At 39.0% G+C, this 15,848-nt stretch overlaps 1 protein-coding gene across 2 annotated transcripts in view; it reads right to left on the bottom strand.

The window, feature by feature from the left end:
• The window catches only part of BRD4 (bromodomain containing 4), a 93,154-nt gene that overhangs the window by 22,337 nt on the left and 54,969 nt on the right, over positions 1-15,848 (bottom strand). For both annotated transcript variants that reach the window (XM_083357064.1, XM_083357065.1), the window contains exons 8-12: positions 13,703-13,831; positions 12,780-12,989; positions 11,264-11,463; positions 8,440-8,741; positions 6,609-6,719 (exon numbers count right to left, since the gene is read on the bottom strand). In XM_083357064.1, the coding sequence (XP_083213190.1) occupies positions 6,609-6,719; positions 8,440-8,741; positions 11,264-11,463; positions 12,780-12,989; positions 13,703-13,831 (952 nt within the window). The remainder of the gene's footprint in view (positions 1-6,608; positions 6,720-8,439; positions 8,742-11,263; positions 11,464-12,779; positions 12,990-13,702; positions 13,832-15,848) is intronic.

Genomic DNA, 15,848 nt, shown 5'->3' on the forward strand with positions numbered 1-15,848 from the left:
TCTTTCTAATCTCAAAATTTATTATTAGTAGATATGTAACTCACTAAAACCCTGAAAGTTTGGATACGATCAATTCATATATTATTCCTTGTCACTGTTGAGCTTACTGTATAATTCTGCTCTGAGCCATCATTAAACATGGACTCAATATTCAGATTTCTCTTACACGTTTATTTGGGTGTATAGAAAAAGGGCAGCCACATACTTCCATTGTGAGTATTGATGTATATCACAGATTCATTTTTAAGGAACAGTTATAAAGTTGTATTGTAGCATGAAAACTCATTGTTTTTTTTAAAAAAAACCTGTTTAGAAATACATTTAAAGCTATACCAAAATTTTGTAGATAATTCACTAAGTGCTTCTAACATTTCTAACAATATAACATTCTAACCATAGCTATCTTTATGTGATTTTCTACAATTATTGGCATATCCTGTTAGCATTGTTATTTTCCAACGTAACTTTTCTGTATCTTTCATGTCTGATTACTGAGTTTACTGTTTTTAAACTTGGAAGGAATTTTTTAACAGTTTTCCCATATAACAATAAAAGCAGCTTTTGTATATAACAAGTTACACACACACACACACACACACACACACACACACACACACACAAAAGTGGGGGGGGGGGGTAAAATTTCTGCAAAAGTCTCCATTGGTCTGGATAATTATTAATCAGGATAAAGGGTTGATCTATTTTTTCTCCTTAGGTCAGAAGTAATTAATATGTAATATAAATTCCAATATAGATGTAGTAAACAAAAGAGTAACAGATTAAGCACTAAATTACGCCAGATAAAAGACATGCATTTTATATACATCAGAAGCGAGTTGCTAAGATCCTTTAATATAGTTTGTTCCTCATACATTAAAGCAGGCATGTCAAACTTGCGACATCACATGACGTCGCGCAAAGTATCGTGACTTTTTCCCCATTGCTCACAATGGGGTGGGCGTGGTTTCGATGTGACGCATCCGGCCCGCGGGCTGGCAGTTTGACATGCCTGCATTAAAGCAAAGGCAACATTTGGAAGTGCACATTGTAACAGGTTGCCTAGCCCTGTGCAAACAGCCAGCCAGCTCTTGGCTCTCTACTCATTATTTAAAATTTCACAGCTGAATCATATTTCAATGAAAATGTTCCTCAGTGAATGCAATGTACTAAGTTATGATGTAGATTTCAGGAGGGAAAGAGAATTTAAGAAAAACCATCAGAGCTTTTCAAAAAAGCCTAAGTTTAATCCAAACAAAAATAGGAGCTAGTTATAGCCAAGGCCAGGACATGAACTTTCTTCTTCATGATGGGAGATTATGCAAGAATATAAACCATAACGCATTAAAGTACAGTCTCATTTACTCATCTGACATTGTACATATGAGTTCACAACCGATTCTTCTCCTTACTAAGTCACTATAAATTGCAGTCTGAAAAAGCTGTAAAAGATTCCGGTGCAATCTATACTCCACGGAAATCAAAGGTAAAAAATCTTAGCTCCCATAGGTAGTCATCAACTTTAGGATCAATTGGTACCAAAATTTTGGTTGCTAAGCAATGCTGTTGCAAAGCACAATGTTGCATGACTGCATCGCTTAGCGACGGCAATCTTGACGGTCCTAGTTGCTATCCTAACTCCAGATGTGCAGGTCGATAAGTGAGAAGTGGAGGAAGTCCAAGGGAAGGAATACGGAGGATGAGGAACGCAGGCTACCTACAAGGAGTTGCTGCAGTGAGACATGAGCTCAGGAAGGCTGGGACACACGCATGTGTACAAATGCAGGGAGGCCAGGAAAAAAATATGCTGTAGCTTCTAGGAGCATTGCGGTTCCAGGGTTTCAAGAAACCCCTGAGCTGCAGCAAAACTGCAGCTGCCATTGGAAGCCTCAGCTGCCTCAGCCTGGCCCAACAGCACGGCACACAGGGGTTTCTTGGCACGCTGCAACTCTGGGGCTGGGCTTTGTGCTGTGGCTCAGGGGCTTCTTGTTGGCCCAGAGTTGTGGCGCTAGAAGAAGCCTCTTTCTGCCAAGCTGCTGGGCCAGGCCTGTAGCTCTGGGGCTGAAAGAACCCCTGAGCCACAGTGCAAAGCCTCCTCCCAGCCCTGCCCAGCAGCATGGCATAAAGGGGCTTCTTGGTGCACCACAGGTCCGTCACATTAAGAAGCCTCTAAGCACCATGCTGCTGAGTCGGGGCTGGACTCTGGGTTGCAAGAAGCTCTGAGCCGCAGCATAGTGTAAAACCTTTCCAACAAAAAGCTCAGCCCTATCCCAGCACAAAGGGACTTCTTGGTGCGCCATGGCTCTGGGGCCGCAAGAAGCCTGAGTGCAGCGTGAAGTCCAGCCCTAGCCTGACGCACTTCTGGCCACCCTGGGAAGCCACAGCTGCAGTTGTCCTTGCTGTCACCTGGCATCTCATGGCTCCTGCTACCCTGCACTCTGCTGCCCCACCTGACCTTTCTCCAGCTGCTGCTGAAGCGTTCCCAGCCTGGTTCCCAGCAGCTGCTGGCCACGTGAGGCCATTTGCCACAAGTTTCACAAGGAGACCACTGTGCACAACCTGGGGAAGAAAGTCTCATGTGGTCAGCAGCTGCCTTGCAAAGGGTCAGGCAGGGCATGCTTGACCAACAAGGGAAGGCAGGTGGTGAAGGCTAGCTAGGGCTACAGAGGCTGCATAATGCAGAGAGCCAAAAGGGCATAGATGGGGTGGGGGGTGGGGAGATAGGCGGCTGAAGGGAAGTGTGCGCAGGCTGCCAAAGGCCTGAATTTGGATGACATGACAACATGGGGATTGCTGTTTGGGGACCAGTCATCAGTCCCTTCATTCAGCACTGTCATAATTTTGAATGGTGGCTGAATGAATGGTCAAAAGTCAAGGACTAACTGTATTCCAGCAGGTATGCAATACAGGTAAATATAAGTTAGTGCATTATCATATTATTTAATTAGTCAAACTTCATTGCTTAAGTTCTAGCTGAATATTACTAATTTAAAGTAAAAGGGTAAAGATTTCCCTGTCCAGTCGTATCCGACTCTAGGGTGCAATGCCAAGGGAGCCAGCATTGTCCGAAGACATTTTCCATGGTATGTGTCCAGCGTGTCTATGTGCTAAAGGCACACCTAACACTGTTACCTTCTCACCTCAGTGATACCTATTAATCTACTCAAACTTGCATGTTTTCAAACTACCAGGTGGGCAGAAACTGGGGAGGTGGGCAGGAAAGGAAAGGGAAGGGAGCTCATTCCACTGTGCAGCGCTCGGGTATCGAATCTGGGCTGTCATCTTTGCAGCTGACAAGCTCAGAGTCTATAAACCGTTGATATACAAAACATCTTGTATTCAAACTGGTTCGATTGTTTTGGGAGAGTTTTAAACTTCAAACACCACTTAGTATATTGTTTCAAGCTCCCAACACTCCCAAAATAATTGAAATAACCATTTTGCAACTGAAATCGTGCATTTCAAATTGGAGACAATTTAGACTCAAAACATACTGAACATCCATATGTGCCAGATGCACTTCCAATGTTATGTGAAAAAACAGAAATGGATCAACAATTAAATCCTCTTTCTGTTTTATCGCCCGACTATCTAGAGATGTGAAATTGGGCATAGTTTAGTATCTTTTTAAATATTCAATACATGAAGCTACACCTGACAAGTCTGATGAAGTACTAAAACATTTTAGAGTGAAATTTTATCCAACCCTAGTAGCTTTACACATTGAAAACATGTAACATGCTTATACCGTGTGTGAAATGATTGTTAGTACCCTTGACAACAAGAACAGTTAAAACACAGAAGAGAAAGATCTCATTAAAAACCAATACTGACATAAGATTATCAGTTAAGATACTCAAGGTGGCACAAAATTTTATTTAAGCGGCTATCTCTTTGTAAATACTACCTTCTTCTACATTCCACTTCTAAAATAAACCTCTTTAAGTCACTTTATCAAAATACAATGCATGCTAATCTAATAAACAAGCATATCAAGCAATAATTAAAAATAAGTAAAAAAAACATTTCATATTAATAAAAAACAATATAAACTTACTTGGAAATACTATAAAAATGCCCTTAAGAGTGACACAAACAAGATAAATCAACAGTCTATAGCAGACATGTCAAACACAAGGCCCGGGGGCTGGATCCGGCATGCGAAGTGGTTTCATGTGGCCTGCGAAGCCATCCTGGAAACAGCCCCCACTGCCTTGGCCCTGAGACCCTCCTTCTGCCAAAGACCCTCAGATCTGTCCCACTCTTGCCCGGGCCCCCATAGGCACCCTTGATGCGAATGATGTAGAGCTAGCCATGCTCACCCAGCAGGCCATATGCACTCCAGCCACGCCCACCCAGGCCATACCCACCCGGCCCCCTGAGGGCAACCGCAATGCTGATGCGGCCCTCAATGAAATTGAGTTTGATACCGCTGGTCTATAGTCATTTATGAAATAAATGAAAAAAACTCAATTGCTAGCAAGGGTTTAAGACAGGGGTCTTCAAACTTGGCCCTTTTATGACTTGTGGACTTCAACTCACGCTGATTGAGGAATTCTGGGAGTTGAAGTCCGCAAGTCATAAAAGGGCCAAGTTTGAAGACCCCTGCTTTAAGATCTGATAATAAAGTGAAGAGATAGCCTCCCTTTTTCTAAACAACAGCAACAAAACAAAAAAAACCCTATGATAAAAATGAAGGCACATCATCATAGCTATTTTTTGTGCCACTAATGAAAAATAAATTTGTTTTGGAAGGAAGACAAAATTAAAATGATTTTATTTTTATTTTTACCAGTCTATGTAGACTATGTAAGGATTTGTGTTTCAGGTCTAGTCAAAAGCTGGAAGTCTTTGTCTAGTATCAGGGCTTCATCAAGATGACTTCAAAATTTATAAATAACAGAGGTCTAGTGCAGAAACATAAATCAAAGTTAACTCTATTAATAAAAATACAAGCAGTACATATTTTTGTTACTCTGCTACATAGAAAAATTCATTGCAGAATTGTGATTCTAAAGAACTTGTTTTTAACAAATATGGCAGCTTGAGGAATAAAAAACATAGAATGTTATCTATATCTGAAATTAATTTTAAAATCAAAAATGCCTTTGTAAATTCCTGGATTAACAAGTCCCTATTACTTCTGCCAACATAATTTTAAAAAGTGTATTTGTATTATTTCCCTTCCCCTTTTATGAACCAACACAAAGCCAACAGAAGTCTTTTTACAAGCAATATAAATAAGAAGAAATAAAGCTACTTACTTCCTTACATGAAATCCCAATATATTATACAGATTTTTTTTAAAAGTAGAAGTTGAGCACACTGTACAGCAAAATCCCACCTATTCCACTAATTGCAGATCAATTTCCTTTCACGCAGCTGTTTTTTGTGACATAGTGTATATTGTTCAGGAAAGCAGTGAATTCCTCAACCTTCTGGAGAAGGTTCTCAGACAATGAACAGAAGGAAAAAGAGGTAAAGGAAAAAATGGTTGCTTGAGCAGCCTTCCATTTTAAAAATTCAGACTCAATTAAGTATGTCTACGCAAAAAACTAGTTTGGTATAATGTTTAAGGCACCAGGCTAGAAACTGGGAGACTGTTGAATTCTAGTCCCACTTTGGGAATGAAGCTACTAAGTCAGTGAGTGACCTTGGGTCAGTCACTCTCACTGAGCACTAGAAAGAAGCAATGGCAAGCCACTTCTGAATATTGCCAAGAAAACTGCAGAGACTTTCGCAGATAGTCACCAAGAGTCAAAAATGGACTTGAAGGTACAATCACATTTGGAATAGTAGTTTAATGGATAAAATCTCAACTATTCCTTGAACTGGCCAATACTTAAAAATGTTGTAGATGCCAAACACCTACAAAATTAACAAAGTGTGCAGAATTTTATATATTTTAAATACTTATTTATTAAACTGTAAAAACTGTCACCTCTGAGAGAATTAAATAACCATGTATAATTTTTTTGGATCAGGCCAATATCAAACTTTCAATTAAAAAAAAATTAAACATAGAAGTATAACTCTGTTATTTTACAAACAATGTTTGTATTTTGAATTATGTGAAACCTATAAAACCCCTCACAGTTCTTATAAAAATTTTGTCTGGCAGTACAAATGATAATTGCCCCGCTTCGCCTGTTTTCCTCAAAAATCTTATTTTCCCTACATCATTTTTCACACACACACACACACACACACACACACACACACACACACTCACACGCAGGCTTATATCTATTTGTATTTTCTTTCAAACTAGTTTAATGTTCTGTACAAAAAGTGTTATTTTAGGTAATAAATCATTGTTTCTCGTAGCTTGTTAATTTAATTCATTACATATAAAACTGTATAGGCATAAATTATAAAAAAAAGTTCTGTCAGATTAAATTAATTACAATGTATAATGTAGTTCATATCAGTTATATGGCACTTGTTCAACATATTTGATCCAAACTGGAAGATTCCACGTACAGATACATACATATTACTTTAAATACAAAAAAACCCAAAAAATTAAAAGACCAAGCCAGTACTAAAAATACATTTATTTATACAGGAAACAGGTATGGGATTGAGTCTTTAAATAATCTGCGTCTAACCTGTTTCTGAATCTTCACTGTCGGAGGAGCTGGACTCACTGGTGCTCTCAGACTCTGAAGAGGAGAATCCCTTCATTTTAGAAGAACCAGCAATTACATCCACTTTCTCTGCTGCAACAAGGTAATAGCATTGTCATTGGATCAAACAATAATCAGAATCTATTCTTGTGCCATGAAATATCAGATGTTTGGGTGTCTGCTCATACAGTGGGACTTCATCTTGTTTACTTTCCCCTACCCCAAAAGCTCTTCTTTTTACTTGCTCCCCAATCTAGAGGGCCCCCAATCTTTCACATATAGGATACTATGGGATAGGTTACAGAAGAATTCATTCCACTGGCAGATGTAGTCTGTCAGTGTAATCTGTCAGAACATAGAAATAGTCCAAAGAATTATTTTTCACATGAAAGATTTCCACAAACGGTTGTGTTTTAATTAGATTAATGAAACACTGATTTCAGAAGAACAGAAATTATGTTCTGACGCTTCCATTTTCTTGAAAGCACAAAAACAATTCAGTTTGCTATCTTCTGCTTTAGGAAATAGGGGAATAGAATAGGGAGTTTGAAAATTTGAAATTCTCAAGCAATTTAGCATTTTCATGCTCTACTATTTTGCAATCTGGCTCTCCCCATTCTGGTCATTAACTGATCACGCAAGTCCTTAAACGGAGAACTCGGAAGAGGACACTTTCTCTGCCCCACTGACCCTGAGAAGTCCCAGGTCCTCTCCCCATTCCACCACGTCCAGGAAGCCCAGGACTCTCCCCACCTCACCATATCCAGGCCCACTTACCTTCCACCTTTCCTGCGGCAGGCTCCATTCTCACCATTGTCAGAAGACTTCTTCTCCAAACTACACTGTTTGGAGAAGGGGCTTCCAAACTATTACGACAAAAGATTAGAAAAATATTTCTAGTCTTTTAAGAACACGGGTAGGCAACCTTGGCTCTTTTATGACTTGTGGACTTCAACTCTCAGAATTCCTGAGCTAGCACGGCTCAGCTTGGAAACCTCTCCCTTTCCCCTCATCATGGCTGGCTCAGGAATTCTGGGAGTTGAAGTCCACGAGTCATAAAAGAGCCAAGGTTGCTTACCCCTGCTTTAGAATAATGGCATTTGCTAGCTTTCCAGCGCTCTTCCGTGTACGGAAGAGAACCTTTTTGCCAAGCTGCAGAAATGGATGCTTGGATCTTCAGGACCTGAGTTCCATTTCCGTAGCCCAGCCGAGGGGCTGAGCAATCCACTGTGCACGGAAAGGAGCATCTCTGCCAGGCTGCAGAAATGGGATCAGAACTTCAGGTTCTGAGCAATGTTTCCACAACCTAGCAGAGAGAGGGAACTCCATCTGGTAGGCAGTACTTTCAGTCAGCTCCCAGAGACTAGCTATCTCAGTGGGCGGCGGTAACTTGCAATCTACCCTGCTGATTTTCCATTGACTTTCTGGAGAAGACAGTAGAGAAGATTGCAAATGATAATAATCTGATTGCGGGGCATTTGGCAACCCAATATAAAGGGTGAACAGGTTGCCAAGCACCCAGAGGGCAGGCATGTGATCGTGCAAGGGGGAGAGTGCATATTTTACAATAGCCAGAAGTGCTTTACTGATCATAAAGCAGCCTTTCCAAGGCTGTTGTAACTTTCAACAGAACTACCTGTATTTTTGTTCTGGAAAAAAATTAATTTATTACTTGCTGGGAAAGGTACAATTTCAAAATGAATGACTCTTGCATAAATTTTAGTATATTTTCCATCTCTGCACCATAGAAAATGATTTAGTAGATACTGCTGGCATTTGGGGGAAAAAACTATTCTGAACTTGAAAAAAATACCTTGAGGTTTCCTTTTTTTCCGTAAACAAGATGTTACGTATCGCTCCAGCTCCCTCAAGGTGGATGCCTTTAATGTTTCAAAGTCAATTTCAATCTCATCAGGATTGGAGTTTTTGAGCGAGGGTTCTCTTGATTGGATGATATGGACAACCCGGCCTAATTTTTCACCAGGGAGCTTGTTAATGTCCAGGCTCAATTGTCTTTTTTCTTCATAAGACATTGGCTTACATTTCTCCTCCTCCTCTGACTCATAAACCGGAGGTGGCTTGGCATTCTTCACAGTCACAGGCTCCTTCTTATTACTTTAAAGAACAATGATAAAGCATTATTACATGAAACAAAACGATTCCCTATTTTCATAAAAAGAAGTTATTCTAGAGTATATTTAGTAGAATGGTGTTCTACATTCAAAGAGTCACGGTAATGCCTATTTCAATGAGCTATATGTTAGAAAGCCAAAGTTTTAAGTTTCAAAAATTATTAGGTAGCTTTTGACAAGAAGTTATAAGAGCAATGCAAATCATATAGGAAGCAATCCATATTTAAATATCTTCTGAGCACTGACAAGAAGAGATATACTTAAGAGGATCAGAAAAATAGCTGAACTGAAGTTGTAGGGATTATGCCCACTTTTATCCTTCAAGCCACAGATTCAGAAGAGTCTTTTATGAAATTCCTGTAGATGACTAGGCTGAGCCGAAGGGCGGGATCAAACAACTAACTAACAAGGCAAACTGCCGCTAGATAAGAGTCAATGGAATTCAAGGGGAAAGGGCGGGTGGACTTAGGCTCTCTTGAGGGAGTGCAGTGACTCCAAACTGATGGAATTTCCTGACAGTGATAACAATTAATCAGTGGAATGACTTGCCTCCAGAAGTTGTAGGTGCTCCAACACTGGAGGTTTTTAAGAAGAGAATGGACAAACATTTGTGTGAGATGGTATAGGGTCCCCTGCTTGAGCAGGGAGTTGGACTAGAAGACCTTAACAATCCTTTCCAACTCCGTTAATTCATTTGATCCTGTCCTCAGGCTCCGCCTGGTCATCTCCTACAATTTCCTTTTAAAAACCTCTTACAACCCTACCTATTTAATGAGACACACAATTTAAAAATACTGGTCTCATCCATACAGCTTTGGTGAGATGCTAAAGCACCACCTTTAAATGTTAAATCTTTAATCTGAGCTCCATTTTCTAGAAGCACAAAAAGTGAAGAGAGCTACCTGAATTAGAACAGAATACCTCTCTTGTACAATACCCTGCATTTTGTATACTTAAGGCTAAAATAATAGAAATACTTCAGCCTGAAATACAGGATCCAATTGTTTCATCAGTAGAAATGTACACCCAGTAGGATCAAAATAATTCACAGGGGATGTATGTATTATTTATTATTTATCCAATAATATGATCACTGAAGAATAATTTACACTTAAGAGTATTTAGCTTTAGATTTGTTTGTAAAGCCAATGTAAAACCTGCTTTTGTGTTGTGATGTTCTAATCTAACCAATGAATAAGGAGATGGACGGCTCGATAGAAAGGAACAACAATAATTTTCCTGCATTTATTTCCATTTCTTAAACTGGCAGAAGAATAATTACATCTAATATGGTTTGTCCTTTGAACATCTTTACAATGAATGAAACGTTCATGAATAAACCCATCCAGACTACAACTTTTAGATACTGGTGTTGCTGAGGTTAAACTAAAACTGACTGTAATTCCCAAAGGTATGCAATGGACAATCTTTATTCTGATAATAATGTTTTGAAGAATGGACTGTCCATTGTAAGGCAACAATATTAGAGTGAGAAAAAGCTTCTATGACTGTAATTTTGCTTCTTGATTAGAGGGTCCCAGGTTTTGTTTTTTGTTTTTAAAAATAACAGGTTCTGTGGCTTACATGAAATTTGGAAAAAAAACCTGTTCTAAAGGACTGCTTGAAATTGGACGTAGACAGAACTAGGTATAGCCAGAATCAATTTATGTAATGAATGACCCTTGCAAAGATGAAGCTGCTGTAATGGTTTCTTTAAAAAGTTGTCCTATATGTGCAAAACACCGCCTTGGGATGCTTTTCACTATTGTAATACATTGCATTGACTAGGTATAGAAGTCTAAACTATCTCTTAAAAAGCAGAATCAGAACTTCTATCTGAAGTGAGGCTATGGGCACTACCCAGACAACTTTAAAAGATGTCCCATTATTCACAAAGAAAGAATGGTCATTTTAAAACTATATTCTAAGCCTTAAGAAATTAAAATAATTTTGCAAATTTCAATAGTATAAGCAAGGAATATTCAATTCTACAGAGAACTCTTCTTGGAGTTCTACTGTAGAATTAGACCTTTAATATTAGAGAACACATTTGCTAAAACCAAAATTGTACTTACACTTCAATTAGATGACAACCAAGAAAGCATACAGTATATAATTTTGAAACCTTAAGGTTAAAAGCACGGTAGCATACTGATTTAAATTACACTGTTTCTAACCATATAATAATTACACTTATTATATGGTTAGAAACTGCGGTGTGGCAAAATGTTCAAACCTGTAATGTTCTGTATTCAAAACTCTAGATTTTAATAGCAGTTATGACTTTACCAAACATACCAATATTCCAGGAGTGATCCAAGCCTGAAACATTTGCTAAGGTCAGAATAACTGGTTTGTAAGTGTTTTAAATCTGAAAAATTCTGCACATTTTGTTTAAAATTATGTGTCTTCTACCAGAATTTAAATAGACAAAATATAGACGTTGTGCTATATTTCTGGAAACATCCTCATGCTACAGATAAAGCAGATACAGAGAAAACTAACCTTGAGCTATTGCTATTGCCATTATTCTTCTTAGCTTTCTTAGTTGGTGGATCCTTGGCTTTATTTTTTTTATTTTCTTCTATGTCTTCTTTCTTTTTGTGCTTCTCTTTTTTCTTTTCTTTCTTGTCTTTCTCTTTTTTCTTTGGTTTATTCTGTTGTGGCTGTGACAGGGCAGCCAACTGTTCATGCACTGCTTTAAGCTAAGGAGCAGACACACAGATCAATACAATTTTTTTAAAAAAATTGTTTGTTTTACCCCATCCTATGATGCGATGACCCCACACTCACTTTGGTGTGCAACTAATTGTCCCCCCCCCGCCCACAAACAGCTGAGCTATATGTTCCTTAGTGCTGTGCATGTTTCAAAAAAGATTTGCAATTGCTTTGGGCCCATACCAAGCAGACAAAGTGTTTCCAGGTCTCTATAAAAGCCTGAAAAAAAATTCATTAACTTCCAAGTGTTACACAAATGTTCATACTTTAAAGCAGTGCCATTATTTCCAGTCAAACACCTGAAAAAAATTTGGACTGCTTTAAATGCAAACAGGTGCTGTGCTCATATAAGATCAAAAGCCTCTTTTTCCATATCATTTTCAAAGAATGCACACCTCTGTTTGTGTATGTGTGCACGTATACATGTGAGAGAAAGAAGAAAGTGTAGAATGGCCCAGATGAGTAGGAACATACTGAAGCAACTGTCAACAATGCTGCTTAATATCAAATGGCAGTAATTGGCTGGCCATTCCTGAGACTGGAAGCAACAGTCAAGCCTCTATGATAGATTGGAAGGCAGAAATTGTTTTGTTGCCAAGAAAACCAAGTATACATATATCCATATTATCACCAGTGACTTCAGCTTGCCTTAAGGGCATCTTTATCTTTTCCAGTAGTACTGAATGAGTTATGATACTAAATGTTTTCCTTAACATTTTAAATGTTGAAGGGAGAGCCTAGTGGCTACTATATCACCAGCACAGGCAATAAAGAGGTATTTGCTAGTCTAATACTATCTACTGAGCTTCTGTCTTGGAATCTCTGTCCTTACCCAATCAAGATTTGATAAATGCAAAAAGGCACAGGCACTGGCTCAACCAACTCCCTCTTGTGATTGTGAGATTCACAGGCAAGCTGGAATTGTTTCATCTGTTGCACAACAATCCCTATCACATTCTCAACCTCAGCAAGGGGAAGATGGCCAGGAATAAAGTTCCAAAGCCAAAGTGCTTGATGGACTCTTTCCTCGGCAACAGGAAGCTTTGTGAAGGAAAACTAAGGAAAGAAGCTCATAACTAGATGCATGAAACTGTAAGCTAGAGGGGTTCGTTTTCTTTTGTTTGTTATTCATACATGTGGTGAAACATTGAAAACTGGAAGGTGTGGGCTAGAACTGTACATGTGCAGTCGGTATGGAAAAAAACCAGAACCTGATCCCAGATCCAAAAACGAAAATTAAGGAAGTAACTGGAGAAAAGAGGATACAGTCAAGAGTCAAAAGCAGGATACACAAACGTTTTACCTGTTCCTGGAGCTCTGCTAGCCGCTGAGCTCGCTCTTCTTCAGAATCATCTGATGAACTATCACTGTCAGAAGAACTATCACTGCTGCTGTCACTGGACGATGGTGGGGGCACTTTGGGTTGTGGCTGTACTACTACTGGAGAGGAAGCTGGAATCACAGGTTCTTCAGGTTCATCCGGCATTTTAGCAAACCTCATTTCAAAGACATCCTGGAAAAATACAGTGGGCATATGAATGCTATGCTTGGGAAAATATATCCCAGCATTATTCTGAAGAGGTTTTTTTCCTGGTGCCCGCGCTAAAAGGAACAAAATATTGGTATCTCCAAACTCCGAATCAATTCAGGGGAAAAAAAATGTTCCTTGGAAGGATATTATCATCCTGAACACCACCTTTCCTGCAGTTTTATCAAACTAGGCACTTTCTGATCAAAATTGGCTTAATCTTGAGGGCCCGTTATACACAGGGATAGGTGAAGGGCGTTATCCTATTATTCATTTGGCCACTTGGGAATGCAAGAGGTACGATAGCAATATAATAACATCACCGAGGGTGGGATTTCAAGGATTCCAGCAGCGTTATTTGGATAAAATAAATTTATTAATGCTGGCAGAAGTTTAATAGATTTTTTCCATGGTTATTCCAATTTAAAAAAATCATGCAAAAGAATGTGAGTGCTTTGCTTCTGCCTTTCATTGGTGTTTGAGGAGAGGAATCAGTGAACAACAAAGTAAGGTACAAAACCTTTACCCCTGACATTTGGAATACATATTTTAAAGACTGAGTAAGCAAATGAATTGTAATTCCCAAATATATAAAATATTTTAAAGCTATACTGAAAATTACTCTACTCTACTTATTAAACATTGTGCATTTTTGCATTTAAAGTAGAACTCATGGTTTTAAATGAATTTTTAGTCACCTGTAGTTTCCGTGCCATGGCCACGACCTCATGATCTGGAGGGTTATATTTGTAACAATTGGAAAACATCAATCGGACATCAGCTGAAAATTCCTGAGCATCTCTATAATCCCGGTTTTCCAATTTGGACTAAAGATTAAACAAACAAAGAACTATAATTATAAATAAATTTTAAATAATTTTAAAATACTTACCATGGGTATTATTTCCTATAAGTAGAGCAAATATTTTGGCATTTCAGAGATAAGATTATCAATTCTCTATAGCAAATACTCTGCACGTTTTCTGAATGTATATAAAAATAAAATTATTTTTAACCCAAATGATATTTAACAAATGACTGGGTATCCCATTTGTTGATAATCCCATTGATTTCCTGTTCTAGTTCGTATATTGCACAAGATTACAAAGAAACAGAAGTATTTACCCTGGTAGAATAGTAAAAATATGGAAATTAGCTCTGCTTTTAAAATGGCTTTATTTTATAAAAACAGAATGTGAACAATAAACTAGTATAAAATGGACACTTTTTTACCCAGACATTTTGTTTCTCTTATTTTTTATTCAAGTTCTACAATAAACCATGGGATTGTAATAAATACTACAGAATGCATACAGTACAGGAAAGCTACCCTAAAGGTAAGATTTCCCAACATCAATGACTATAAAATAGTAACTTTAGAAGACAGGCAGATTTAAAATGGTAACTTCAGAAATCAGGCAGATTTAAATATTGTACTATGCCATGCCTTTTTCTTAACCAGGTTTAGTAAACAAATCCAAATAGTCTAGCTCTAGATCGAAATGGGGAAATGATATTGATGGTTAATGTCATGTGAAGCAGTACTTTATTGCTCAATGCAAAAGTGTTACCGTATTTTCCGGCATATAAGATGACTGGGCGTATAAGACGACCCCCCAACTTTTGAGATGATTTTCAAGATTTTTCGTCTTATACGCCGGAAAATCAGCGAGCCCGGGAAGGCACGCCCTCCCCTCTCACTGTGGAGGAAGCAGGGCAGGCTGGCGTCTGGCGGGAGCCGGCAGGGCAGTCCTGCGCACGCGCGCACTCCCCAGCTGCTCCTTAGCAGCTGGGGAGTGCGCGCGTGTGCAGGACTGCCTTGCCGGCTCCCGCCCGACGCTCTTCCCTCTTGAGGCAGCATCTCTCCCCGGCTCCTAAGGAGTCCTCGGGGATGCTGCCTCAAGAGGGAAGAGCGTCAGACGGGAGCCGGCAGGGGGAGCGATGCTGCCTCAAGAGGGAAGAGCGTCGGACGGGAGCCGGCAGGGCAGTCCTGCACACGCGCGCACTCCCCAGCTGCTAAGGAGCAGCCGGGGAGTGCGCGTGTGCGCAGGACTGCCCTGCCGGCTCCCGCCAGACGCCAGATGCTGATTTTCTGGCGTATAAGACGACCCCCCAACTTTTGAGGTGATTTTCATGGGTTAAAAAGTCATCTTATACGCCGGAAAATACGGTAGTTCTTTCTAGCAGCAAAGAAGCTTCTAAACAGGAAATGGACTGGGAAAAAAAGTAGGTTTCATTTAAACTACTTGTCAAAAATATTTTGTCTACAGCAAAAATATGTAAAGTACATATGACATTCATTCAGGAGAAATAAAAATATATGATCACTACGTTTACAAGCTTGACTTAGAGGAGTTACCAGTACTGATACAATTCAATTCACTTTGTAGGCAGCTTTCATTAATAAAGGATTTGTTCATAAATTCTGCAGGAATATTTTCCAAGTACATTCACATCACATTTCCACAACTAAACCAAAAACAAACCTTGTAACTGTTTTGAGAGGAGAAATACTGCTATAACAATAATTCTAACACAAAACAAGTTACAATCTGTGCAACTGCTTTCTTACAGTTAATCTCTGATTTACCACTATTGTCTCAAAACTTTAGGTACAATTAACCTGACCAATTATATGCTAAATAATCCTAAAGTGTCTTTGATGAGAAATAATGACCAGAAAAGTGGTTTCCTTTGTTCAGATTACACAGACATTATGGCCAATGGATTTTAATGCTCTAGGAAAATGATAAGACAAACATTTTCCTTCAGCACCCAAAAGCACTTATCAGAAAGTCATTTATAGCCAGTGTAGATAAAATTAAGTCTATTTAAATGACCTGT

This window comes from Vipera ursinii, assembly GCF_947247035.1.
Source record: "Vipera ursinii genome assembly, chromosome: 2".
NCBI lineage: Eukaryota > Metazoa > Chordata > Lepidosauria > Squamata > Viperidae > Vipera > Vipera ursinii.